Source organism: Meriones unguiculatus, chromosome 4, assembly GCF_030254825.1.
Source record: "Meriones unguiculatus strain TT.TT164.6M chromosome 4, Bangor_MerUng_6.1, whole genome shotgun sequence".
Lineage (NCBI taxonomy): Eukaryota > Metazoa > Chordata > Mammalia > Rodentia > Muridae > Meriones > Meriones unguiculatus.
The window spans coordinates 100,010,169-100,037,690 of record NC_083352.1 but is presented as its reverse complement, the minus strand read 5'-3'; the positions used below and the strand labels follow the sequence as shown (position 1 = coordinate 100,037,690).

At 42.7% G+C, this 27,522-nt stretch overlaps 1 protein-coding gene across 3 annotated transcripts in view; it reads left to right on the top strand.

Moving 5' to 3' along the window:
* Chek2 (checkpoint kinase 2) overlaps positions 1-27,522 on the top strand; it is a 33,608-nt gene that overhangs the window by 3,581 nt on the left and 2,505 nt on the right. The window contains exons 3-13 of one of the 3 annotated variants that reach the window (XM_021644939.2): positions 1,855-1,979; positions 2,085-2,232; positions 2,986-3,076; positions 8,837-8,945; positions 11,024-11,077; positions 13,493-13,554; positions 17,219-17,318; positions 20,727-20,813; positions 21,507-21,670; positions 21,867-21,982; positions 23,077-23,162. In XM_021644939.2, the coding sequence (XP_021500614.1) occupies positions 1,855-1,979; positions 2,085-2,232; positions 2,986-3,076; positions 8,837-8,945; positions 11,024-11,077; positions 13,493-13,554; positions 17,219-17,318; positions 20,727-20,813; positions 21,507-21,670; positions 21,867-21,982; positions 23,077-23,162 (1,142 nt within the window). Of the gene's footprint in view, positions 1-1,854; positions 1,980-2,084; positions 2,233-2,985; positions 3,077-8,836; positions 8,946-11,023; positions 11,078-13,492; positions 13,555-17,218; positions 17,319-20,726; positions 20,814-21,506; positions 21,671-21,866; positions 21,983-23,076; positions 23,163-27,522 lie in introns of those variants that run through there. The other 2 variants (XR_009591539.1, XM_060382622.1) reach the window with 2 other exon arrangements.

Sequence of the window (27,522 nt, the reverse complement as noted above, 5' to 3'; positions counted from 1 at the left end):
ATTTTTGTCTGGCTTTGTCATTAGGGTTTAACTGGCCTCAGAATGAGTTGAGAAGGTTCATTTTTCCTTTCCTTCTTTCTCTTCTTTCCCTCTTCTTCCCTTCTTTTATTTCTTGTTCTTCAAGCAATTCTCTTTTCTCTATTTCTTTCGTTTTCTTGAGAGTTTCATGTAGCCCATTCTAACCTCACACTGTACATGTAGCCAAGGATGACCTTGAACTCCTGATCTTTCTTCCTGCACCTTCCGGAATGCTGAGATTACCGGTGTTCACCCCCATGCCTGACTGTGGTCTGATCTGCACTCTTTTTATTATTGTTGTTTGTTTGTTTTTGAGACGGTCTTTCTACACAGCCCTGTTGTCCTAGAACTCACTATGTAGATCACACTGTCCTTGAATTTACAGAGATCCCCCTGCCTCTGCCTCCTAGTGATGGGAGTAAAGGTGTGTGCCACCACTGCCCTGCCAGGAGCTACAGTCTTTGAATACAATATTCATAGCTGTCCTCATGGACTTCATGTTCTAATGGGGAAAATCAGGAAGACAGTGTCCAAAGAATTAAAAAAGGGCCCATTTTTATAGAGTATCAGAGCAGGACATTATTATGATTGATGAGGTAGTGAGCTTGGAGTTTGCGTGTATCAAAAGCTTAGTGGAAGATATGTCCAAACTCATTTTTGGCTTGTATTTGACTCAACACGAAAGGAGAGAGGAAACGAGCCATTTATATAGTTGGAAATATCGTGTGACACTGTTTCTAGGAGAAGCGAACGAATGTCTCTTTCTCCCAGCTAGGAAACTGATGACGGGACAAAGCATGGATAGCACTGAAGTCAGCTTGGTCAACTGATGAGTTCTTTTTGTTTTGTTTTGTTTTGTTTTGTTTTGAGACAGGGTTTCTCTGTGTAGCCCTGGCTGTCCTGGAACTCATTCTGTAGACCAGGCTGTCTTCGAATTCAGAGATCTGCCTGCCTCTGCCTCCCGAGTGCTGGGATTAAAGGTGTGCGCCACCACTGCTTGGCTTTATTTGGGAAGTTTTAATGGCTGCTTTTCATTTCATGGTTATGAATAATCGTCAATTATTTAACCCAGTGTTACAGTCTGGTGTAGTGGCACATGCCTGTAATCTTGGCACTTGAGAGGCTGAAGCATGAGGATTAAGAATTTTGTTTGTGGCAAGCCTCACCCTACATAGCAAGTTCAAGTCCTGCCAGGTTCTGTGAGACTTTCTCAAAAAACAAGTAACGGGGCTGGGATGTGGCTTAGTTGGTAGAGCGCTTGCCTAGTGTGCACAAAGCTCTGGGTTTATGCCTAGCACCAAGTAAATTGGGAATTGTTGACACTTGATTGCTAACTAAGCATCAGGGAAGTTGAGGCAGAAGGTTTGGAAGTTGAAGGTCATTCTTGGTTACATAGAGAATTAGAAGTTAGCCTGGAGTGTATGAGACCCTGCCTCAAACACCAGCTAAACAGATACCAAAGAATCTATAACAAAACAAAACAGAGTCATTGTTGTATTATTATCCCCCACCCCTTTTTTTTGGTTGTTGTTTGGGGTTGAGACCAGGGCCTTGACTATGCTAAGCTTCCCTGTGTACTGACTTAACACGCCAGCCAGTGACCCCCAACTTTTAATACACAATTTTGATAATCAGATCTATGCTTTTGATTGTCTTCTTGACAGTGTCTTTCCAGGTAGGTGGGAGTGGCCTTGAGCTAGTCCTGCTTTGTGAGTGTCCCAGATGCTGGGCCCACATGTTGCTTCACAGAACCAGCCACTTCCTACAGTTAGCACTGTTGAAGAGTGTTTGTTGCCTGAAGTTCCAGTTCTCTGCTCTGTATTTCTGTATTAACAGACTGTGTTAACGACAACTACTGGTTTGGGAGGGATAAAAGCTGTGAATATTGCTTTGACGGACCACTACTGAGAAGGACTGATAAGTACCGGACATATAGCAAGAAGCACTTTCGCATTTTCAGGGTAGGTGACAGTTAACTTCTCTTCTCGGAGACCCGGTGATCTTGTGTATCTGGAGCCGTTAACTCCTGCCGTTAAAACTTGGAAATAAAATGTTCTCTATTTTAGGAAACGGGCCCTAAAAATTCTTACATCGTGTACATAGAAGATCACAGTGGGAATGGAACCTTTGTAAATACTGAGCTCATCGGGAAAGGAAAATGCCGTCCTTTGAGTAACAACTCTGAAATTGCGCTTTCACTATGTAGAAATAAAGGTAATGTTATCTTATGGTTAATGGGCTTTTGTAAACTTCCTCGGTAAGGGGGAATTTTTGTGTCTGTATATATTGTGCTTTAAATCAGTCAAATTAATTAAGTTAACATTCAGTAGCATTTAAGAGTTAACTCCATTGCCTGAATTGTGAGGTTTTTTTTTGTTTTGTTTTTGAGACAAGGTCTAACTATATGGCTGTCTTAGATTTCCCTGTGTAGACCAGGTTGACCTTGAACTCAGAGACCCGCCTGCCTCTGCCTCCCAAGTGCTGAGTATTTTCTTTGTGTGTGCCGTATATGTACATGTGGATGTGTTTGTACATTTGTGTAGGTGTGGAGGCCGAGGGTAATGTAAGGAGTCTTACTCTGTCTCATCTCCACTTTATTTATTTACGTTTATTTAGTGTGTGAGAGAGATTTGTGCGTGTGCGTGTGTATGTGCATGTGTGTATGATTGAGGGAGAGAGATTGTGTGTGTGTGTGTGCATGTGCAGGCTTACACTTTACAGTATGCATATAGGGGTCTGTTGGGAGCCGGTTTTCTCCTTCCATTCGGGTTCATACTCAAGTCGTGAGGCAGACATAGCAAGTGATTTTACCTGCTGAACTATCTTGCTAGTCCCTGATTAAATATACTTTATTTTGTATTACATGATGTATGTAATTTTATCACTTATATTCTATTTATAGCTAAATTTTAGAACCAGTTTTCTAATCATGAATTAACAAGCCCATTTCTGTCTTTTCCCCCTCAGTTTTTGTATTTTTTGATCTCACTGTAGATGATCAGTCAGTTTATCCTAAGGAATTAAGAGATGAATACATCATGTCAAAAACTCTTGGAAGGTAAATTTTTTTTTTCCTTATATAATAAACTAAAACTAATTTTTTTCTATGTATGTATTTTAGTTTAGGTTTTTGTGCCTGATTTTATAGTGTTATTATTTATAACATAGCTGATTGTCAAACTTTGTGGTAGAGTATTACTGATTTATTAGTGATCAGTTTAAATAAACTTTTTTATTATAAACTTTAGTGCTGGGATTAGCTTGTGCCACCAGGCTTGTCTTCATTGATAACTATTTGTGTGTGTGTCTATATGCATGTCTGTGGAAGAATGTTGCATTGCGGAGTCCCGAGGTCATTATCGGATGTCTTCTTCAGTGATCCTCTACTTTATAGCTCTCAGAATGTGGAACTTACTGACCGAATTACCTGGTGTTTAGCAAGCCCCTGGGATGTTCCTGTCCTCACCTTGCCAGCACTGGGACTGGAGACGAGCTTTTCATGTGGGTGCTGGGGTTCCAGACTCAGGTCCCTGTCCTTGTGTAGCAAGCGTTTGTTAGGCTGAAATGTTTTCCCAGCTCTTTATTTTATTATAGTAAACCAAGTAATTTTGCCCTGATTGGCCTCGAGCTCACAGAAATTCTCCAGCTTTTGGCCTCCTAAGTGCTTGGATTAAAGGTGGGCACCACCTGCCTGGCTGGCTTTTTTTTTTAATGTAGCTTACATAAATCACTCTGCAGTCAAGGATGATCTTGAACTCCTGATCCTCTTGCCTCTACCTGCCCAGACAGGAGTCCAAGTCTGCCTCACCATGCCCAGCTATTGATGACTTTTGAAAATCCGCTTTTAATGATCTATGATTCATGGCACTTATATTTCACCACGTGCCTGTATGTGTGTGGGTGCACTCATGCCACAGTGAGTCAGAGGACAGAGGACAATTCACAGGGGTCAGTTCTGTCTTTGTACCATGTGGGTTAAATTCAGTCATCATGTTTGATTGTAGAGGCCATTTCATGCTGAGTAATCTTGCCGGCCTTGCTTTGTTTGTTTAGTGCCAGTGCTAATCTGGGATCATCTGCATGTTTGGTAAAGTGCTAGACCAGTGAGCCTTATCCTCACACTATGTAATTAATTAATTAAGTTTTGTCCTTTTTTTTCTTTTCCTTTGAGACAGGGACTCACTCTGAAGCTTAGACTGGCATGAACTCACAGCGTAGCCCAGGCTAATCTCAAACTCATGGGCAGTTCTCCTGTCTCAACTTCTGCAGGTTACAGGCATAAGCTACCATATCCAATGTATTTTTTGTTAATTAAAAACTACATAATTGCTTCTCTATCTTTCTGTTCGTGTGTGAGAGAGAGTATATTATTGTATATGTTTTGTATGTGAACAGTGAGGTGGGTATGCATGTGGGTGGGTGTGAATGTGATGTGTGTATGTGAAGAGTGTGTATAAGTGTGAGGTGCCGTGGTGTGCATATGGAGCTCAGAGGAAAACCTTCAAAAGTTTTCTCCTTCTACCATAGACTCCAGAGATTGAATTCAGGTCATCGGCCTTGTTCATGTCCTAACTTGCTTTCTATTTCTGTGATAAGCATCATAATCAAAAGCAGCTTGAAGAGGAAAGGAATTATTGGCTTACATGTCCTGATCACAGTCCATCATCATTGAGGGAATTCCAGGTATAAACTCTAGCAGAGCAGGAAGCTAGAGACAGGAAGTGGAGACCGTGGAGGAACACTCCTCAGCCTGCTTTCTTTGTTAGTCCAGGACCACCTGCCTAGGGTTAGGACTACACAGCTGGCTAAGCATCAATCATTAATCATTAATTACAGACTTGTGTGAAAGCAATCTGAGGGAGACATTTTTCTCTTTCCTCTTCCCAGATGATCCTAGCTTATTTCAGGTCAACAAAAACAAAAAACAAACAACCTACACAAAGAAACCAGTATAGTCGACTTCTTCTCGACCACAGACATATCACAATTAAACCATAACCTTTCCTTTATTGTTTGTCCCCAAGATGTCATGTTAATATTAAAGTCACGGGGTAGTGACATACGACTTTAATCCTAGTACTTGGGAAGCAAAGGAAAGTTGATCCTTGTGAATTCGAGGCCATCCTGGTCTACATTGTTCCAGTACAGCCAGGACAATGTAGAGAGACCCTGCTTCAAAAACAAAACAAAACACCAGCAACAAAAAACCAAAAATTAAATGTCACAATGTGAAACACATTCCAATTTTTTCAAGTCCCATAGTTTTTAAAAAGACAATTTGGGACTGGAGATGTGGTTTAGCAACAAATAACACTGGTTGCCCTTGTGGAGAACCCAGGTTTGAGTCTCAGTACCTGCATGATGGCTCATTACTGTCTGCAACTCTAATTCCAGGGAATCTGATACCTTCATCTAGTCTCTGGAGTACTTCACACATGTGTTCTTATACAGGAAAAGCACCTGTATAAAATGAAATTAAAAAAAAACCACAGCGATTTAAAAGGTCAAGTTTTCATTAAAAATAATCCAAAGTGTCTTTATGGGCTGTTGTTAAAAAAAAAAAAGTTTTATTATTTTAAGGAAGAACCAGGGTTATAGTCAGATCAAAGTAAAATCCAATTTCAACAATGTAAGTGCCTCAGTTTCCAAAGTCTGGGACTCCTGGTCTTCTGCACGACAGAAGACTTGAACAGCTTTACTGCCCCCACTGTGCCCTCCAGAGCTTGCAGAGCTTGTCTTCTAGGTTGCAGGCTGGCACCACTCTGCACCTGCTGCTGTCCTCGGTGGCCATCCCACAGTCTGGACATCTACAGCTGAGCCTGCATCTTTTTCGTGGTCTCCTGGCCTCTCTTCAGGGATACTCCAACTCTGCCATACAGGGCCAAGCCTCAGCTTGCTGGCCAGGACCCCTTTAGGCCTTCAAAATTTGTATCCTTTGGGAGACTCTTAAACATTATGAAGTTTGATTTCCAGCTTGAGATGTAGCTATGGACCCTATCTGGACCCCTAAGATCTCACCTCAGTGATGCTCTTACTGGAAGAGATGATTTTTAAGCCCTTGCTAACTAGCATTGATTATCTCAGTAAACCACAAAAGGTTTCCTTTCACGGTTGTTGTTTTTCTTTTCTTTTTTTTTTTTTTTGAGACAGGTTTTCTCTGTATCTCCTTGGCTGTCCTGTCCTGGAACTTACTCATTAGACCAGTCTGGCCTGAAACTCAAAAATATCTGCCAGCCTCCACCTCACAAATGTTGGGATTAAAGGCATGTGCCACCATATCCAACCTCACGTTCCCAGAATCCTTGAGTCCTTAAGGAACTCTGAAATTTCCCTCTACAACTTCACAGGCCCCGCCTTTGTTATTTGCATTTCTCCCAGCATTGTCTTCCAGTTCTCTACAGAACAACTCACTAATCTCTGAGCACTCAGCAGCTGTTCTAGCCCAAGGCACTGAAATACTGTAAGCCCTCCCCCCCCAAAGCAGCATGGTTACATCCATCACAGCAGTACCAATTTCTGCCTTACTTTGCTCTCTGTTGCTGTGATAAACACTGACCAAAAGCAACTTGGGGAGGGAAGGGTTTATTTGGCCTACATGTTCTGATCACAGTCTAATCTTGAGGGAAGCCAGCGCAGAAGCTCAAGCAGAGGAAGCAGGGAGGGACACTGCTTATTGACTCAGTTTCCTTCTGCTTTTTTATACATTCTAGAACTACCTTCCCAGGGACAGTACTGCATGTGGTGGGCCGGGCCCTTCCATATTAATCAAGAAAATGCCCCCCAGACTTGCCTACCGGGCAGTCTGATGGAGGCATTTTTTTTCAGTTGAGATTCCCTTTTGGCAGATGATCCTCACATGAGTCAAGTTGACAAAAACAAAACAAAACAAAACAAAAAAAACTAACCTGTATACGGGGCAGTCACTTCAGCTTGCCGAGCCATCTTGATGGCTCCTACCCTTCTAAGGTAGGCATGCAATTAAGTGTAAAGTCTTTAGTTCATTTCCTGTCATTCAAAAGACAGCTGGACAAGGTGGGACATACTTGGACTTCAACAACTAAAAGAAGTTTATCAGGAGGATCAGGAGTTAAAAGGTACCCTTGGCGTAATAGCCATTTGAGGACAGCCTGAGCTTTCTAAGACTTTTGCCTCAAAGTGGCGGTGGTGGTGGTGGTGGGGGTGGAGCAATAGCTAGAGGCTGTATTGGGAGTTTAAGACCAAACCGATGTAGCAGGATACAGTCTCAGATAGGTAATAAAGATGTACTGATAGTTGTGATAGCATGGGTAAGCTTTGAAAACATTAAGCTAAATGAAAGAAATACAGTTTTGTTGATATGCTTCATATCAGGTAATTTTTAGAAAGCCAATTAGTGGTTGCTAGGGGCAAGGGGTAATGGTGTTTACTTGACTGGAACTAGGTGGTAGCAGTCACAGAACATTGTGAGTGTGCTTGATGTGACTGAATTCTACACTTGAAAATGATTATAATGGGACATAAGCCTTTTCTGTACTCTCTCAAAACTCAGTCATTATCATAGCCCTCTACAGACAGGCAGTGTATAGTGTACGGCCCGATGGCCCGTGCTGTAGTAGTCCTTGCTAGGATGGATCTGACTTTGAGGAAGGTTACCGGGGGTAGGCGTGGGCTATGTAACATTCTATGTGGCGTTCCTCTGCCGTGGGTGGTACCCAGTGAGTCTGAAATCCTAGAGAAATGCTCCTGCAGGCAGAGTAATTGTGCAGCACTTTTGGATGTAGTGTAGGGTGCAGTTTGGTTTCCAACCAAGTATGTATACAAATTATTTGTTGGTAATTGTTTTCAGTCTTACCTTGCTTTTTTTTTTTTCGAGACAGGATGTCTTCCTGTAGCCCTTGCTGTCCTGGAACTCACTTTGTAGACCAGGGTGGCCTTAAACTCGCAGAGATCTGCCTGTCTCTACCTCCCAAGTGCTGGGATAAAAGGTGTGTGCCACCGTAGCCTGGCTCAGTTCCTTCTTTTTAATGCAAGCCTGGATGGCCTTGGTTGGCTGCTGTCCTTCCCTCTGCCTTCTTAGCTCTTGAATTACAGTTGGGACATCTGGCATGGTTACACATTTTTAATCAGGAAGACTCTTCTATTGATATTTTTCTGACCTAGAGAATAAGTTTTCTTTTTTCTTAGTGTTTTTCTGGGGATTTCACAATCAAGGGCTGTGGTTAGACTGAAGTCACTCTAACCTCACAGTTGCTGGGCGCTCCACATCTACTTGTGCTCTTGACAGTTTACTCTGGTGAAGTCTCAATGTGTCCGTTGAGAGTAGGGACAATGAAAAAATGTTACATGGACAATATTTAGTTTCTTTTGTGCTTGTACATGTATTTGTGCATGTGTGGGGAATGTGCGTGTGCGCACGTGAAGGTGTGGGAGTGTGTGTGTGTGCGCACGCATGTGCGCACGTGAAAGTGTGGGAGTGCGTGCACCACAGTGTGTAGGTCAGAAGACAGCTGTGAGTGTTGGTTCTTGTCCTTCTACCTTGAAACTGAGTCTCTGTTTTCTGCTGAGCATGCCAGGCAGGCTGGCCCACAAACCAAGGGGAGAGTCCTCTTGTTTCTGGCTCAACTCTTATTCTATGAAACCTAGGTTACTATGATGCCTGGGTTACATGGGTTCTGGGTATCTGAACTCAGGTTCTCACACTTTCATGAGGAGCACTTTCTCCACCTGAACAACCTCATCTCCATCTTTAATTTTTTTTCTTGTCAAGGCAGAGTTGGACATGGTGGATTTCATGATGAAAATTATGCTGAAAAATCACTCTCTGTGTGTTTTCCTTTAGTGGTGCTTGTGGGGAGGTGAAAATGGCTTTTGAGAGGAAATCATGTAAGAAAGTAGCCATAAAGATCATCAGCAAGCGGAAGTTTGCTCTTGGCTCATCCAGAGAAGCCGTGAGTACTGGGTTGTGGCTGCTGGCTTTTAGACTTCTTCATCACTCAAGTAACTGGAGTGTGATTCGATCTCAGGAAGCTAGGCTGGCTCAGACGAAATGATTTTTGACTGTTAAACACCGACCACTTTTAAGTGTCTTCCGGCTAATCCAGAAGCTTTTATTTATAGGAGTTTAATTCTAGGAGTAATTGGTCGAACATACTCATGTGCATAGTGACAGGCTTTTTTCTTCTTCTAAAGTAGCTACGAAGGCATCCGGGAAGAAGTAGGTCCTAGTTCCCATGGAAGCTTCACAGCTGCCTTCAGCCTTCTCATCTTGGCCCAGACACTGGTGTTTTAAATGAATTCGCATTGTTGGCACAGCTCAACTTTCCATTCTCAGCATCTCACAGGGACTGCTCCGAGTTGTCAGCTGCTTTACCACAGTGATTACCTGCAGCCCATCTTTTTAAACAGTTAGTAAAGTAACACTTGGGTTGTTGTAACAGAAATGAAACTTGTTGAAGGGTTAAGAGTTTTAGTGAGAAGGAAAAACAGTCTCACAAAAGCTGGGTTTAATTCTGACCTAAGTGCTATGCTTTGCTCTTAATATTGATTCTGAAAGTGTTTGTTAAAGCGTAAAATGCTTAGTACCTACTGCAGCTTATCATTTTGACTCATTCTACAAATTGCAGTGATTACTTTTTACTTCAAAAGAGTAAAGAGAGAGGGCTCTCACATAGCCCAGACTGGCCTTGAAGGTGTCACCTTTGCCTCCTCTGGAGTGCTAGGATTATAGGCATGTGCCACCACTCCTGACTGAGGGAGCAGGTTTATTTTGCCTCAATTTGATGGTATACTCCTCACTGCAATTATGAATTTTAAAATGGTAAGGGAGAAAAATAACAGTCTGTTTTGATGCCCTGCTGATCCCATTTGCTCTATAAGGCTTTGTGTGTTTTCCAAAGACTCAGTTAGCAGCATTTTGCCTGATATGATTCAGTTCTGAGGTGTGACTTAAATACTGTAATGTTCTGGATAATGTCAGACCAATTTAAATAGCTTCTCAACGACATTACTGGGAAGCAATAACCCCAACTTCATCACAATATATGCAGATAAGTCTTTGCTTGGTTGTTAAGATAACTTTAGATTTTTTTGCTCTTTTGGATGTTGTGGCAATGGCTGAGTTAGTTGGTTTTTACAAAACCCAGGGACTCAGGAATGCCAGACAAGTACTCTACCACTGAGGTAACACTTTTAATTCTCAGTTGCAGATTTTAAAAATGTAAATTATTTCTGTGTAGCAGCTATGTCACTTTTTCTGTAATCCACATTTACTAAATGAGTGAAGTAGCCAAATGTGTTGCTTTTTCAACACATAAACCAACACGGGGCCCAGTCACCTCTTCCTTTCCAGCCAGCTGTTTCTGGCTTTAACATTCTTCAGATTGTTTTTCCCTAGATAATTCTATTCTTACATGGCAAGAGGAATTTCCGCTCTGTGTTATAGCTCTTTGACCTCATAATTCTGGATTTGCTTTCCATTTAGGGGAGAAAAGCATATCTCCTAGGTTGTTGAAAACTTAGAGCCAGTCTTTACTTCTTAATTGTTTTCTTCTATTCATTGGACTCTGTATGACCTGTCAATTAACAGAACCTCCTTGCTCCCCCCCCCATTGTAGTAATGAGTATGAGAGCTGAAAGGAAAAGGATGGATTTAGAAATTTTTAATATGGGGCTGGAGAGATGGCTCAGTGGTTAAGAGCACTGGCTGCTCTTCTAGACAACCTGTGTTCAATTCCCATTGTCCACATGACAGCTCACAGCTGTATGTAACCCCAGTTCCCGGGAACTAGACACGCTCACACAGACATACATGCAGGCAAAACACTAGTGTACATAAAATAAAATCTGGGCATTTTACCCAACGTCCATTTTGTATAAATATGTAGTTTTATGTCCTCTGTATGGACAGAGCCTGGTTTGTAACTCAGATATCCTTTTTTTATAAGTTTAACTGTAAATATATTTTAAAAATACTAACCATTATGATTATCATTACTAATGAACTCTAATGCTATCCTGTTTATTTAAGGACACAGCTCCCAGTGTTGAAACTGAAATAGAAATTTTGAAGAAACTGAATCACGTGAGTATCACTCATAGTAATTTGTCTGAAAATATGGAACACGTACATAGTATTGCAGCAGGAGACTAGGGCTCCTTTGTGTGTATGTGAGCACACACATGGACCCAGCTCCTATTTACCTTGGAAGAGTTTTACTTCGAAGTCTAGAGAATACAATCTTGTGGAAAAGGCTTCATCACCTCATGATATAATACTCAGTATTTTTACTGAGATCTTGACCAAAATCTTATAAAGGTTATTATTGATCATATTTGCAAATAAAATGAAAGTTTTGGTGAGGTTAATTATATCTGAAATTTTTATTTGGGGTAATTCAGTGAAACCCATAGTACCTGACAGATTAGAGAAATTCTGTCACTATATCTGGCTCATTGGTGTGGAGAGTTGTGTTGGATCTTACCTGTTGTCCCTTAACTGTTTTGTAAGTATGAATTTATATTTGTGGAAGTCTCAGATGGGAAGAGCTGCATCGTACGGGTTTGATACTGTCTTTCAGCATCTTCAATTGTTCAGGAGCACCCATGAACCAAGCTCTGTAGGTGTTAGAGTTAAACTTGACCCAAATCTTGCCAGTGTGACTAATGGTTTTCTATTCTCAGTTTTAACCTCCAGACAGAAGAATTTTTCTTCACCTCCTCACATCCCTCCAAGAACTGGAAGCTTTATTTATTCTAGATACATGTTTGATACACTTTTATCTCCACAGTCTGTTTATAACTCAGTGGACCTGCTAGCCTTCCCTTCACACTCACTGGCAGCCTTCCTGCTTGACTGTCCTCTGCCTCATTTGCAATTTCTTCCTCTTTTCCCTCCTTTCCTTTCCTTTTTCCTTCTTCTTTTCTCCTCCTTCCTTCCCCCGCCCCACCTCTGCCATTTCTTTCTTGTTGTTGTTTGGAGACAGTCCTGCCCTGTTGCTCTCTCTAGTCTGGGAATACTGGACTCACATGATCCTTCTGTCTCTGCCTCTTGAGTGGAGTTTGTTTTTGTTCTTTTTGACAGGAACTGGCTGAATTCGCCAGGCTCAGCTCTGGTTCCCGGCTCAAGCAATCTTCCTGCCGCAGCCTGCTTTGCCAGTTTTGTTTTGTTTTTTAAAACACATTCAGTGCTAGCAAAATGACTCATGGGCTGAGGGCACTTGCTGCTAAGCCTGACCATCTGAGTTTGAGCCCTAGGACCTACATGGAGGATGGAAAGACCAACTCCCACAAGTTCTCTGACCTCCACATATGCTCCTTGGCATGCACAGAGACAGACAGACAGACATAATTAAAAAAACAAAAAAACAAAAAAAAACCAACCACCACAAACATTCCAATTGCATACCATTTCCCTAAATATTTTATCAATTATTTTGAGTCTTGTTAAAGTGGAAGTCTCTCCCTAGCACTCAGCTGTTTCCAAGTACATGTTGGGAAGCAGTGGGGTCTCCACTGCCTGTCTTATAACAGTTCACTGCAGGAAGGGCCCCTGGGTACAGAGCAGCAGTTAGGATGAAACTTGCTTTCCAGGAAGTACACTGTGATGAGTTTCTTACCACTCTCAACCTCAAACCTGAGCATATTACTGGCTCTCTTTTTGACTTTTCATGTGATCCAAGTCTTCTAGGATGGGTTCTGTATTTCTGATAGTCACCAAGCCTGTTTCCCTATCACTGAACTTGGCTGTTGATCGTAAACACAGTAGGTGGGCTAGATAGAAAATCATAATATTAAGTACGCATCCTGGCGAATCTAAACCTGCTCTTCCCACAGTGTTCTGCCTCCTGCACTGACGATGGGTCATAAACTATCAGCCTTGCTTGACAGGTCTGGGAAGATCTTAGCCTGTAAGGGTTCTGTCTCCATGGTTACAGTCCTAAAGCTGCATGAATCTGGCATCTGGCTGCATAACTGGGCTTCCTCCCTATCCTTGTAATTGACCAGGGTCTCATGTTGTCCAGGCTGGCCTCGAACTTGCTTTATAGGTTAGGCTGGCCTTGAATTCTTGATTTTCTTTCCTTGCCCTCCCAAGTGCTGGGTTTACAAGTTAGCTGTGCTGGGATTGAATTTTGGGTCTCAGGCTTGCTATTACACCCCCCCGCCCCCCCCCACAACTACCCAATTGGTGCTGCTTTATTCATGCTACTTGTCAGGTTCCTTGAGTCCTGTGAGGAAGAAGCCTGGGGAATTCCGCTGGCATTCTTCGGTAGGCTCATATGCAAAGAGAATTAATCCTTGCTGACACTGTGTGATGGTGGTGTTGTGTGTCCTCAGTGGGGAGTCGGCTACATTCCATTCTGCCTTCTCCTGAACTTGACTTAAAAGCATCACCAGACAAGGGCCCGGTACCTGCTCTTTATCCTCCTGATGCTTCAATTTTTGTTTCTTATGATTTCCTTTTCAGAGTTTCTCATTTCTCCTTTCTTCTCTTTTATAGCCATGCATCATTAAGATTAAAGATGTTTTTGATGCAGAAGATTATTACATTGTTCTGGAGTTGTAAGTAGTAACCTTTTAAATATATGTTTCCATGTAAGTCTTATAAGCCAGCAAAGAATTGAATGCAGATTAGCTAGAAGGTGGTGGCACACGCCTTTAATACCAGCATTCATGAGGCAGAGGCAGGTGGATCTCTGAGTTCAAGACCAGCCTGGTCTACAGAACTAGTTCCAGGACAGGACAGCCAGGACTACACAAAGGAACCCTTTCTCAAAATAAAAAAAACAAAACAAAACAAAACAAAAAAAAAACATACAAGCAAGCAAACAAAAACCCCAAACCAAAAATTACCTTAGATAAAGTAATTTATAAACAGTAGAATTTTTTGGATAAAAGCTTACTAATAAACAGCATTCCTGATGGTAACAGCAGGAGAAACTTCTGCTTAAGGGGATGTCTTCTCTATGGTTCCAGAGGGCGCTTGTTACCTAACTGGGTCTAGGTAATAGCATTCAATATTAATAGTAACAATATAATCAACAGTAGTTGCTACTTGCATGTTGCTGTCAGCATTTCCTTGAACAGACTTCTTGATCTTCATAATGCTCCTACAGGTTATTGCTTTAGCCCCTGTTGACTGGCCTCATTGACACCTGCATCTTTTTTTTTTTTTTCTTCTTCTTCTATATAAGAGGTTTATTAAGTGGGTATGGAGGGAGTCGGGAAACAGGACATGGTAGGGAGAGAGAAAGAAAGAGAAAGGGGGGCGCCCTGAGAGAGAGAGAGAGAGAGAGAGAGAGAGAGAGTAAGAGAGAGACCACGTGTCGGGGTCTTCCCTTTAAGGGGCAAGGTAACCACTCCTTCCAGGTGTGGCCGCCTGGCCAGCGACACATGATGACATCCTAAGTTGCTGGGTAACCCAGGAAGAGGTTGTGTTCCAAAATGCTAACATTCCTCCCTTTTTTCTATAATTGAAAAATGGGGAGCTTGGGCTGCTTTTTATAAGGTAAGAAAGTATATAACTTTAGGCTCATTGGCAGCAGCTCTTGGTTGTCATGCAAGGGGTTGAGAGAGAGAAGAATTATAGCAACAAAATGGTCAGATTTCAGGGTCAAGAGTAAGGGAAGCCTCTGCCCTGGAAAATTTAGGGTAGAGGGTTGTCAGTAGAGAATTGCCAGCCATGCAAGACAGCAGGTAGGGACTGGGGAACGCTGGGAGAACCTGGAGCTGCTTGTCCTGGTCCTGAAGCACACCGTTTCAGGAACACCTGCGTCTTTTCCTGTGTCAGTAATTTTGCTTTCTGGATGGACTCAGGCCTGGGGTCTTGTACGTGGTGGGCAAGTGTCCTGCACTCTGGCCCTCAGTTAGTGCTAGTATTAGCTTTTGAGATGGAGTCTCGTGTAACCCACTTTGCTCTAAATTTTTGTGTGGCTCAGGATCTGCTTGCTGTCTTAGCCTCTGCTTCTGGAGTGCAGGGATTATAGGTATGCGCCACCAGTCATGTCTTAATTTGACATCCGTTTTGTGGTAGGTGGTATCACTTTTGAGAGTGTTTATTTTTGAGTTTTGGGGGTAGGTTCTGAAGGTTGAACAGGGCCTGTATTCAAGGCAAGCATTCTGCTGCCGGGCACACCCTTTCTTTCTTTCCTTTTCTTCTCTTCTCTTCTCTTCTTTTTATAGCAGGGTCTCAATCTGTACCTCTGTCTAATCTATAACTTTATATGTAGACAAGAGCAGTTTGACCTCTCAACTTGTGGCTGTCCCTCTTGCCTCTGCCTTCTTTTTTTTTTTAATATTTATTTATTTATTCAATATACGAGTGCTTAGTCTTCACACACACACCAGAACAGGGCAGCAGATCCCCTTACAGGTGGTTATGTGGTTGCTGGGAATTGAACTCTGGTAGAGCAATCAGTGCTCTTAACAGCTGAGCCATCTCTCCAGCCCGCCTTTACCTTCTTAAGTGTGTGGATTACAGTATATACTGCCATACCCAGGTGTTTTTTTTTTTTAAGTAAAATTTTAAAAATTTAATTTTATGATTGTTATTTAGCTCAGAGGGGTTATATAACTCATGTAAAGACCTGCAGCTAGGAAGAATTGAACTGGGGTTCAAAGCCCAGTTGTCTAGTCAATAGATCCAGCTTGGTAGTCTATTTCACGTCAGCATTATGTAGGAACACTATAGGAATGCAAACCCTTGGGACTCCATCAGCTTCTGGAATCAGACTTCTAATCATTCATTCATTTTGGTTTTTCAAGACAGACCTCTATTTATTTGTTTGCTTGTCTATCTATCTATCTATCTATCTATCTATCTATCTATCTATGCATTTTGGTTTTTTCAAGACAGAACTCGCTCTGTAGACCAGGCAGGCTCTGAACCCAGAGATCTTCTTCCAAGTGCTGGGATTAAAGGTGTATGCCACCACTGCTGTGCTGGAATCAGATTTTTAAAAATTTAAGAAGTCATGTTGCTTACTATATATACTGCCTTTTTCTGTTTTCCAGCTGGGGCATCTGATTATGGATGAGGATTATTAGCCCATTAATTTGTTACAAGATTTATCTTTTATTATTTTAATTATGTGTCTGTGTGAGTATGTACACATGCTCATAGAGGTCAGAGGGGGCTTTGGTTTTCCGAAGATGGAGTTACTCCACTTGTGAGTTAGACATGGGTGCTGGGAACTGAACTCACATCTTCTATAAGAACAGTGAGAGAAATGAGGACATGGCCACGCCAAGGTATGGTTGAAGAGAGTGTTTTTATATAATGTACATATAAGGTAGAGCACAGCCAGAGGTATCTGGAAGATTTCAGAACAAGAAGAGAAAGTAGTAGAATAAACATGGCCAATAGACTGAACTGGGCCATAAGAGCAGAGAGAGATGAGGAGAGAAACAAAGAGAGAGAGAACAAGAGAGTGCAAAGAGGATAGAGGGCTGAGAGAACCAAGAGAGTGCATGGCTGAAATAGCTGGGTTGTATAGGACTGAGAAGCTGGGGGAAGGGAAGCTCATGAGCTGCAGTAGTTCAGGGTAGGGGTCAGGGAAGAGAGAGGAGCCACAGGTACTGAGTGAGCCTGGAGGCCAGCAGGTGCCTTGGTATGCTAATAAACACCACAGTTAGCCATTTGTTATTTCTTTAGATGAGACAAACAGTACACACTGTTAAACACTGAGCTACTTTTCCAGCTCTCGAGATTATTTATTTATTTGTTTGTTTATTTATTTAGTATTCATTTTATTTGGTTTTTGAAGACAAGGCTTCTTTTTGTATCCCTCCTGTCCTGGCTGTCCTGGAACTCGCTCTGTAGACCAGGCCTAAAGACCTGGATCACCATCGCCTGGTGCTTTCTTTCTGTCTGTCTGTCTGTCTATCTATCTATCTATCTATCTATCTATCTCTCTATCTATCTATCGACAGGGTCTCATGTAACCCTGGTTGACCTTGTGCTCCTTGAGATCTGCCTGAATGCTGGGGTTAAAGGCATGCACCACCATGCCCAGCAAAGCTCATTAATTTTAAAGTGATGCCAAGCGTGGAAAAAAAAAAGAAAAAAGATAATCTGTGTTTAGTGCTGGAGTCCCAGGCCAGGGCCTCTTGCATGAGGCACGTGCCCATTTGCTCACCCTTCTTATCCTTATTTTGCTGGGCCTGATGGGTGTTTCATTCGTGCTCTGCCTTCAGGAACGAGGGTCCTACTTTGTTTGTGTTTCAGGATGGAAGGAGGAGAGCTGTTTGACCGGGTGGTGGGGAACAAGCGCCTGAAGGAAGCGACCTGCAAGCTGTATTTCTACCAGATGCTTCTAGCTGTGCAAGTAAGAGAAGCCCTCCAGTGTTAGGCAAGAACCAAGGGACTTTAACCAAGGGTTAAACTTCAAGAGGTTTTATGTGTCTGTTGTTCTGTTCTAGGCCAACAAACAAGCAGTCTGTACTCCCTGTGACTCAGATGATCAGGCCATGAGTGTAAGAGACAGTAAGAAAGGGAGCTAAGGAGACGAACATATCGCCTGCTCTGGTGTCACAGCCTGCAGTCCCAGCTTCTTAGGCAGGTTAAGTCGGGAATCCCAAGTTCAAAGCTGGCTTCGACAGTTTAGAGAGAACTTGTTTGAAAAATGGAAATGTTAACCACTTCTGAGATAGAGTGCTTGCCTACATGCATGAAGCCCTACGTTCTCTCTAGTTTCAGAAAAACAAAATCCACACAACCCATCTCTGTCGCCTATCTTTGGCTTACAGGTCTTTCTGGAAGGGCATTCATTTTTGCACATTGCTGATCCTTGGGTCAGTGACTTGGTTTACAGAATGTAAAGTTGGGATTGAAAGTAAAGCTGACCAGTTGGGGAGATTGATGTGTTCCTTATGCACAGCATCCCATGAATGCAGCACGCTGATGCACTGATGATGGCGGTGTGTGTGCGTGTGTTTGTATGTGTGTGTTTCTCCTGTGCTCAGTGGTTGAATTGCGGAGGAACAATTGTTGACCCAGTTTTGGTGGTGGTGATTGTCTCTTAACGTGTGGTAGATTGGTCAGTGTCTCTACCTCATTCCTCCCCTATCTCCTCTGACCCTTCCTCTCCCATTTCTCTCCTATACTGACATGATCTTTCTATGTGGTCCTGGTTGGTATAGAACTCACTATGTAGACCAGGTTGGCCTCAAACTCAGGTCTGCCTCCTCTGCCTCACGAGTACAGTGGTGAAAAGTGTGCACCACCACACCCAGCAAGGTTGCTTTGCTTGAAAGCCCACTTTATGAAGGAAATAGCATGAATTTGGAACAGTTATTGTATTGAGTGAGGACTGAGGGAGATTCTCCTGGCTTTGGCTTACCTAAGCTTATCTTAATGTTTTCGTCAAGTTCATGTCCAGTCAAAGTTTTTGCTAAGAATTTTTTATTAAATAGATGGCTCAGCAGTTAAGAGCAGGTACTAGTTTTTTATTGTTGATTTGCTTTTGTTTTTTGAGACAGGCTTTCTCTGTGTAATGGTCGTGGCTGCCTGGCTGTTTTGTAGACCCGCTTTGTAGACCAGGCTGGCCAGAGAACTCCCAGAGATCCTCTGCTTCCCAAGTGCTGAGAAGAAAGGCATGGCCACTGTGCCTGGAAGCAGGTGCTCGTCTTTTCAGAGGATTAGAGTGTTGTGTCTAGCACCCACCTTAGGTGGTTCCCAGCACCTGTAACTCCAGCTCTGGGGCTTCTGATACCTCTGGTCTCTGTGGTCTGCACGTAAACTCCCACTTGTATAACTGAAAATAAAAGAACTGTTACAACAAAAAGTATTTCACCTAGATCCAAGATCCCACTCACAGCCTTTCCCTCCCTTTATTTATTTTCTTTTCCCAGTGCTGGGGATGGAGCTCATCACCTCCCCCACCACCACATGACCTATATTCCTAGTTCACAAGCCCTTTGTAAGTTTTTTTTGTTGTTGTTTTGTTTTTTGAGATAGGGTCTCATGTAGTGTAGGCTGACCTTAATTTGGCTCTGTAGCTTTGAACTTCTGATCTTCCTGCTCTTACCTCCCAAATGCTTAGATTACAGCCAAGCTTGCTTTCATAGTTCATTTTTAGTGATGGCTGCTGTCTGTGCAGGACTTGATTAGTTTATTCATTTCATCATATACCGGCCAACAACAAGATTAATTGTGTGCAGATCTGTACATATAGGATGTTTTTTATTTGTAAAGAAGTATGTCATGGGCTGGGCGGTGATGGTGCACACCTTTAATCCCAGCACTCCGGACACAGAGGCAGGCCGATCTCTGTTAGCCAGCCTGGTCTACAGAGAGAGTTCCAAGACAGTCAAGGCTACATAGAGAAACCCTGTCTCAAAACAACAACAACAAACAAAGAAAAGTATGACATGAATGAATATTTTGTCTGTTTTCATTTTATTTCCAACAAGAAAATTTTAAAACACTAAATTTAGTCTTTGCACCTAGGAATAGATTAGTAGTTTAGTTATTGGCTATTTTTGATGTTTATAGTGTTTTAGGCAAGTCCTATATCACTGAGCAGCTGTGATCTCCAGTCCTCTGGGTAGTTCTGCTTCTTGTTTTCTTTCTTTCTTTGTGCTGTAGCGATCTCAAAACCAGTATGTGGCCTGTGATGTATAAGTGTCTCACTGTGAGCTACATAAGCTATGTGTGTGTGTGTGTGTGTGTGTGTGTGTGTGTGTGACTGTGTGTCTATATGTGATTTGCATGTGGCCTGTGATGTGTAAGAGCCTCATCATGAGCTATATGTGTGTGTATGTGATTTTGTGTATTGTGTGTGTGTGTGTGTGTGTGTGTGTGTGGTCTGTGATGTGCAAGTCCCTCACCCTGAGCTATAGGAGCTATATGCTTCACATTTTAGAGAAAAATCTGTGTGTATATGTGAGAGATAGATAGATAGATAGATAGATGATAGATAGATAGATAGATAGGGAGAAAGAGAAAATGAGAGAGAGTATATATGTAGATTAGAGGATAATCTGCAGAAGTTCTCCTCATCAAGTGGGCTCTGGGGCTTGAGGATGTCAGGGTTGGCGGCAGTTGCCTTTACCTGTTGAGCCATCTCTCAAGTGCATGTCTCCCCTTTTTTAGACACATTCTATAAACAAAACCTATATCATTATACCTAATACAAATGTCCTGGAACTTGGTCTGTAGAACAAGCTGGTCTCAAACTCACAGAGCTCTGCCTGCTCTGTTCCTGAGTGCAGGTAGTAAAGGCAGGTGCCACCACTGCCCAGCTACAAATGTATTTTTTTGAGATCCCTAAAAATTATTCTTAGGGATTGAATAACAAAATAGATAACTTTGATATAATCTCTTTGATGTCATCATTTTTAGGTTTTTATTGATATTGGCACATTGTGTGTCTGTTAGTGTGAGGGACTTTTTTCTGGCATTGTAAAATACAAGGCTTACCCCATTCAAAGATTTTTTTTTTTTCAATTTTATGCTTTTAAAATTTTTCTGTAACATAAATTTCTAAGTGTGAGTTTGAGGACAGCCTGATCTAAAATGCGAGTTTAGGACAGCTAAGCCTACACAGAGAAACCCTGTCTCTAAAAAAATAAAAATAAAAAAATTAAGTACTTAGTCCTGGTCCAGCTCTGACTTTGAGGAATGTGCTGATGCATTATAAATAATAATAATAATATAAAAAAGAAGTGTTGGTAACTTTGTCTTCATACATGTGTTCAGTATAAGCCAATGGTCCTGCTTGTCTTTTGTCCAGTACCTTCACGAAAATGGGATTATACATCGAGACTTAAAGCCTGAGAATGTTCTTCTGTCATCCCAGGAGGAGGACTGTCTCATCAAGGTGATAACTTCTCATCCTCTCTCTGTGGCCACTGCTATATGTTTCTCTTCAAAACTACTTTTTAATTTCTTACATAAAACAACCAGGACTATCAAAAGGTTGAGAACCTGAACTTCCCATCCTTGACAGTTGTTGCTGGAATGACCCAGTATTCCATGGGCCTAATGAGCACGTACTGAGCCGCAAGGTATACAAGTCAGTTCTGTGTTCAGAGGGAGAGAAGAGGGGCTAAGTGGCTCATTGAGTCATGGATCCCGCCTTTCCTTCTGAGGCTAGCTTCACTTTAGAATCTCTTGCTACAATCATAAGACAAAAACCAGCAAGGAGACCCTGAATCATAAAACTTGAGAGTGACGACAAGTGCATTTGTTTTCCCCCAAGCTCTCCAGGTGTTCCCTAGTGTAGTCAAGTTTGAGAGTCTTGGTTCTAAGAAATAAGCATAAGTATTAGAGAGTCCTAACGTGTTTGTGAGAGGGGTTATCTAGTTTTGGTTAGGTTACAGTGATCATGGGTAAATTGGTTCTCAGATACCCAGGCTCAGGGATTTTCATTTTAGCAAAATTAAATACTTCGCAAAGACATGAAATTGTGCATGACAGGTGTTTATATGACAGATAATCCAGTTTCCGTGTCTCTTGGGGATGATGGGATAAGATAATGTTCGTATTTCATTTGTTTTGTTTATAATTTTAGATCACGGATTTTGGGCAGTCCAAGATTTTGGGGGAGACCTCCCTGATGAGAACTTTGTGTGGTACGCCCACTTATCTGGCTCCTGAGGTCCTTGTCTCCAATGGGACTACTGGGTACAGCCGTGCTGTGGATTGCTGGAGCTTAGGAGTTATTCTTTTCATCTGGTAGGAAACATTTTCGGTATTTCACCATCTGGTTAGATGAGGTCAGATGAAATTGTGCCTTTGTCCATGCGGAGAGCTTCTGTTTGATTCGGTCATTTTTTAGTCATTGGTTTAAGGAAAAGCTGATTTTTTTTCAATGCTGAAGAAGAAACCTGCCACTTGATCTTTTTTCCTTTCTTTCCCTACCAATATTAAGCCTTAGTGGCTATCCACCTTTCTCTGAGCATAAGACTCAAGTGTCACTGAAGGATCAGATCACCAGTGGAAAATACACCTTTATCCCTGAAGTCTGGACAGATGTCTCAGAGAAGGGTATGGATTCAAAGGGTCACAGATGCGTGCTTTACTGAACTGTGGGTGTTCTGTTGGTGGGAGTTTCTTCTCAAACGGTTGTTTTCTCCCTTCTGATTGCTTTGCACCATTTGAGAGGAAGAGGACATTAGTAAGAGCCTGGGCTTCAGAGCCTGGGCTTCTCTCCTAGCTCTGCTGTTTGTTAGTTTGTGTGCCCTTAGGCAAGTTACTTAACTTTTTTGAGTCTCCATTTTCTTTATTTGTAAACAGGTGATCAATAACCCTGACATCAAAGGTTTTGTGCGAGGTTTAAGATAGCATATTCAAGGGCCTGCTACCCATTCAAGTATGCAAAAGAACTTTTAATATCAAACATCCTTTGAATAAGTGGAATGTAAAAGTTCAATGTTGCCAGGCTGTGGAGGCAGAGACAGAAAGATCTTCTCTGTGAGTTCAAGGCCAGCATGGTCTACAAAGAGAATTCCGGGTCAGCCAAGGCTACACAGAGAAACCCTGTCCTGAAACAAACAAACAAACAAGTTCAACGTCATCAGTTATCTCTATTTTATAGTTTAAAAGTGCAACCTTTCAATTCCAAGGAGAAAAAAATAGATTAAAACCAAGTGTCCCATGTAGGTGACTGTATTAAATATCAGAGATTTAAGGAATAATATTGCTGTAGCATTCAAGCCAGCCTTTAGTTGCTGCTTGCTTATAAGGTTGGGCTTTATTTTCACATGCCTATAAGGAGTCCTTCTCTGGTTTCTTACCATCAAGCAATGGGACTCAGAATTTGTGGTACATTTTGAGTATCTCAGAACTGGGTACAAATTCAGTTTAAATTAGTCTGAACTCAGTACAGCAGCAAGAAAGGGAACAGGGAGCCAAAGGTTGTGATGTCCTAGGAGGGGGAGATGGGGTGTGTCTGTATTCCTAAGGTCCCAATCTTCTGCATTTAGAGAGGGAGGGGCTTGGAGGACTCTTCCTTGTCACCAAATTTGTTGGCTCCGTGCTGCTCTCTTCTCTGGCTGGTGCTCTGTAGTTCTGTTTAATAGTACAGGTGAAATGTATTCATTCTTCTCATTGTAATTTTCCTAATTCTCTTGTTGCTTTAGCTCTGGACCTTGTCAAGAAACTGTTGGTTGTGGATCCAAAGGCTAGGCTCACCACAGAGGAGGCCTTGAATCATCCATGGCTTCAGGTGGGTGCGAGACATTGCTTGTTTGCCTAAAATTCAGGGGAGTCCTGAACTGCTTAAGTGAGATGAGGCTGAGGGTCACACAGTCTCTGTGTTGTTGGATTCATTTAAGTGTTTTCATTCGGGTTGTAGGTATAGATAGTGTCTGTAAGTTTTTTCAGTCAGGATACATATGCATTTGGAGGAAGGAAAGGAGGAAGGGAGCTAGAGATGGAATTGGAGGCAGGGAGGGTGAATGAACGTGTGTGTGTGTGTGTGTGTGTGTGTGTGTGTGTGTGTGAGAGAGCTCTTTCCATGTACACATAGCTCCTGGATGAATAGGCTCACTTCATGGTAGGTTCTGGTTCCGTTCACCCTGAGACTGCAGTGTGGCTGTAATCCCTCGAGAGCTTGGTCTTCCTCAGCACCCAGCTGTCTCCCTCTTCTGCTCCCCCTCTACCAGGTGGAGTGGGCTGGGCTGGGGTCCAGGTGGTTATGTTGTGAAGGCTTCCCACTGTTGCTCCTGATGAGTAAGCGTGCCCTTAGTGCAGGCTGTCACCTGCATCCTTTTAGTTTTCGTGACGTCTGTGTTCACATGTCTCTGTTGCTGTGTGATTTTTGTGCCAAGCTCATTCAAAGCCTGCTGCCAGACTAAGAGTGCCTATGACTTCGGGAGAGTGATCGTTGGCTTGGAACTAATTAACAAGAGCATCCGTCTGGTTTTCCGATAGATGTATGATTCCACTCTTCAGCTCAGCCATACTTGTTCATGAACTTCCTTATGGCCTCTGCTTCCTGTGCTGCTGGGTGGTGTAGACAGGTGGCTGGAGCTCTTCCATGTGTGGTTCTCTGTTCCAGGAACACCTTGAAAAATCAAGCTTATTTGAGAGAGGCAGAGACCGGGATTTCTGAGTTCCAGGTCAGCCTGGTCTACACACAAAGAAAAAGAAAAAAGAAAGATCAAGCTTCCCTGCTATCCTTCTGGGACTTAGGAAGATTGTCCTTTGTCCTTTTTCTCTCTTGCAACCCTCCACACTTAAGTTTTGGTCGGACCAGCTCAGGTTAAGAACAACAAATCTGTAATGGAAGGAGGGCAGCTGAGGACCTGAGTTTGAATCCACATAGCAGGAGGGAAGAACTGACCTCTGAAAGTTGTCCTCTAGTTCCACATACGTGCACATAAGACAAATGATAAGTGCAATAAAACATTGGGAATAAAAAAGGGAGAAGGGTGGAGAGGGAAAGAAAAGAATAGTTTTGGTTTGGGTGTTGCCCTGGAAACATGATTCTCCTCCCAGAAAAAAAAATCGGTCAGATGATTTAATGTTTACTAGACCACAGAGATCTGAAAGCAGCAAGGGCCTTGGAGACAAGGAGTTTGGAAACAAAGGTGTCTTTGCATGTGGGGATTTAACTTTGATGAAAAGGAGAAACCCACCCCTTGGCTCTTTTCACATGCCTTAATAGGGCAGCTTCTGGGATCCAAATGGATGCAGACTGTGTTGGCTTTCTCTGTTAGCTTTGGAAAAGAAAGCACAGGGCTGGCCAGTTAGGCCTAGCAACAGGAGTTTGTGTTTGAGATGTGTGAGTCAGTGTAGCCCCTTTGCTTGAACTTCTTGTCTCAAAAGAAGTGTTAGGAGCAAAAAAAGGTGAAGCTCAGCTTTGCTCCAATCTCACGTGTAGGCACTTGTCAACATTTTGCCTGGAAAAGTAGCGTGGGTACTGGATGAGGAGGATGAAGGTGCAGTGGGCTATCTAAGCATCTGCTAATGGTGATAAGTTTGGATTTGGGGAAATGCCTCATGGTTTTGGGGACTATGAATCCTTCTCTGCTTTGTCATTAGCTGTATTGAATTGGGCAATATCCTTCACACATTCTTTCTACTTCACTTTTAATGAAATAGTACACAGGCTCCTTCCTGCTTGCCTTTGAGGAACATTGTAACTTAGTATTTTTGGTTGTAGACTTCTCCCAGATTTACAGATAAATCTTGCTTCTTGCACTGATGTTGAGATTCTCTTTTATCTTCCTGTTAGCTGGTGGCTTGTGGCTATGATGCCTGTGACATAGCCACAGGTCATTCTGGATGTACCAAGCAGTGTCTAGGAGAAGGACAGTTGTGCTAGCTGTTACCGTAACACGCCTAGATAAATCAATCAACTTAGAAAGAGAAAAGGTGAGCCGGGTGTGGTGGCGCAGAGTGATCCCAGCACTCTGGGAGGCAGAGGCAGGAAGATCGCTGTGAGTTTGAGGCCAGCCTGGTCTAAAAAGTGAGTTCTAGGACAGCCAAGGCTACTCAGAGAAACCCTGTCTCAAAAGAACAAAATAAATAAAGAAAAAAGGTTTATTTTGGCTGAATTTTGGGAGAGTTTAGTCCATGCCTGAGAGGAGAAAAGAGGGAAAGAGGCTCTGGGAAGTTGCCTCAGTGGATCAGGTATTTTTCCTACAAATAGGAAGACCTGAGGGGTTAGGGCTGAAGACTCTGCTGAAGCTCATAGGCCAGTAAGCTCTACTGTACACGGTGGCCAAGAACAGGAGAGTCTCTTCTTAAACAGGGTGGTAGATGAGAGCTAAGACCCAAGGTTGACTTCTGACCTCCACATGCATGCTGGGAAGACCTGGGAAGATTTGTTTTATTTTTAATTATATGTATATGTATGTGGGGGGTTATATGTACCTGAGAGAGCCAGTGCCAAGCTGTGCACACATTCAAAGACTGGAAAAAAAAAAAAAGGAAGATGAGAAGGTCCACCATTTTCTTCTAGGGTATCTTCCTCTGTCTCTCAAGGCTGCACATCTTCCAGCAGCACCATTGCTGAAGGCCAAGCACTGAGTACACAGGACTTGTAGCTCTTATTTAAACCATAGAGGCATTCCCTTTTGATTTTGTTCATGCATTCCTTCTTTCAGAGCACAGTTAACAAGTTCATGTTCCATGGGTTGTTTTTTGTTTGTTTGTTTGTTTCTTTTTTTGCGACAGGGTTTCTCTTTGTAGCCTTGACTGTCTTGGACTTTGTAGTCCAGGGTGGCCTCAAACTCACAGCGATCTGCCTGCCTCTGCCTCCTCAGTGCTGTATTAAAGGCGTGTGCCACCACCGCCCGGCCTCAAGTTAATGTTTCAAACACCGTTGGACACCATGATATGCAGAGCTGCGTAATACATGAGATTATAGGGTGAGGTGCATTTCAGGGGTGATTCTGCATTACATTCTCAGGCTATGGGAGAATGTGTGTATGAATTAGAATCCTGCATTACATCCTCATGCCATGGGAGAATGTCTGTATGTATGAGCTTGGTGCTGTCAAGGCAGGCACGCTGTGAGCTGCTCAGTAACCAGCAAGACAAGGATGGAAGTAGATGCTGGTTCCTGTTAGTAGATGAGCTGAACTAATGATTCATCCTTTCTATCTCCACAAAATGGCTCATGTTAGAAGCCTTTCATCCTGGATGCCATGGGGTAGAGGTAGAAAAATGTGAGAAAGTACACAGGGCTTTGAAATCTCTGTCTGTATTCTGTGGATACCATTTTTGTCCTAGTTTTGGTTTCTCTGATACTGTGATAAACACAAGAGTAAAGCAATTTAAAGAGAAAAGAGTTTATTTCATTTTACACTCCCACATCATAGTCCATCCCTGAGGGAAGTCAGGGCAGAACTCAAGGCAAGATCCTGAAGGCAGGAACTAAAGCAGAAACGGTAGAAGAAGGCTGCTTACTGGCTTGCTTTCTTAGGTAGCCTCGGATCACCTGTGTAGGAGTGGCCCCACTCACAGTGGGCTTTTTTGGTCCTCCCGTCTCATTCATTAATCAACAAAATGCTTAAAATATGCTCACAGGCTAATCTGATGGAGGCCTCTGCTCAGTTGAGTTCCCCTCTTCCAGGATGACCTGGGCTTGTGTCAAGCTGACAAAGTGTAGATCAGAATGGCTTTATTTAGACACAGAAAAATTCACCTGCCTATACCTCCTGAGTGTTGAGATTAAAATGTTGTAGCCTTTTTTTTTTTTTAAGGTATCTTTGTCTGGGTATAGTTGTGCTTTCTTGAATCCCATATCTGTAACCCCAGCACTCAGGAAGTGGCAGATACAGGCAGATCTCTGTGATTCAAGGCCTGCCTGGTTTACATAGTGAGTCCCAGGTCAGCCAGGGCTATATAGTGTGACTGTGTATGGGTATGTGTGTGTGTGAGTGCAGGGCCTGAGGAGTTCAGAAGAGGGCTTAGGCCCCCTGTCACTGGAATTACAGGTGCTTGTATGCTGCTTGATGTGAGTGCCATGAACCAAACTCCAGTCTTCTGCAAGAGCAGTATGTACTGTTAACCTCTGAGCATCTTTTTATTGGTGGATGTTTTATGTTTCTGAAAGTGGGGAACAGTGCCAGGCT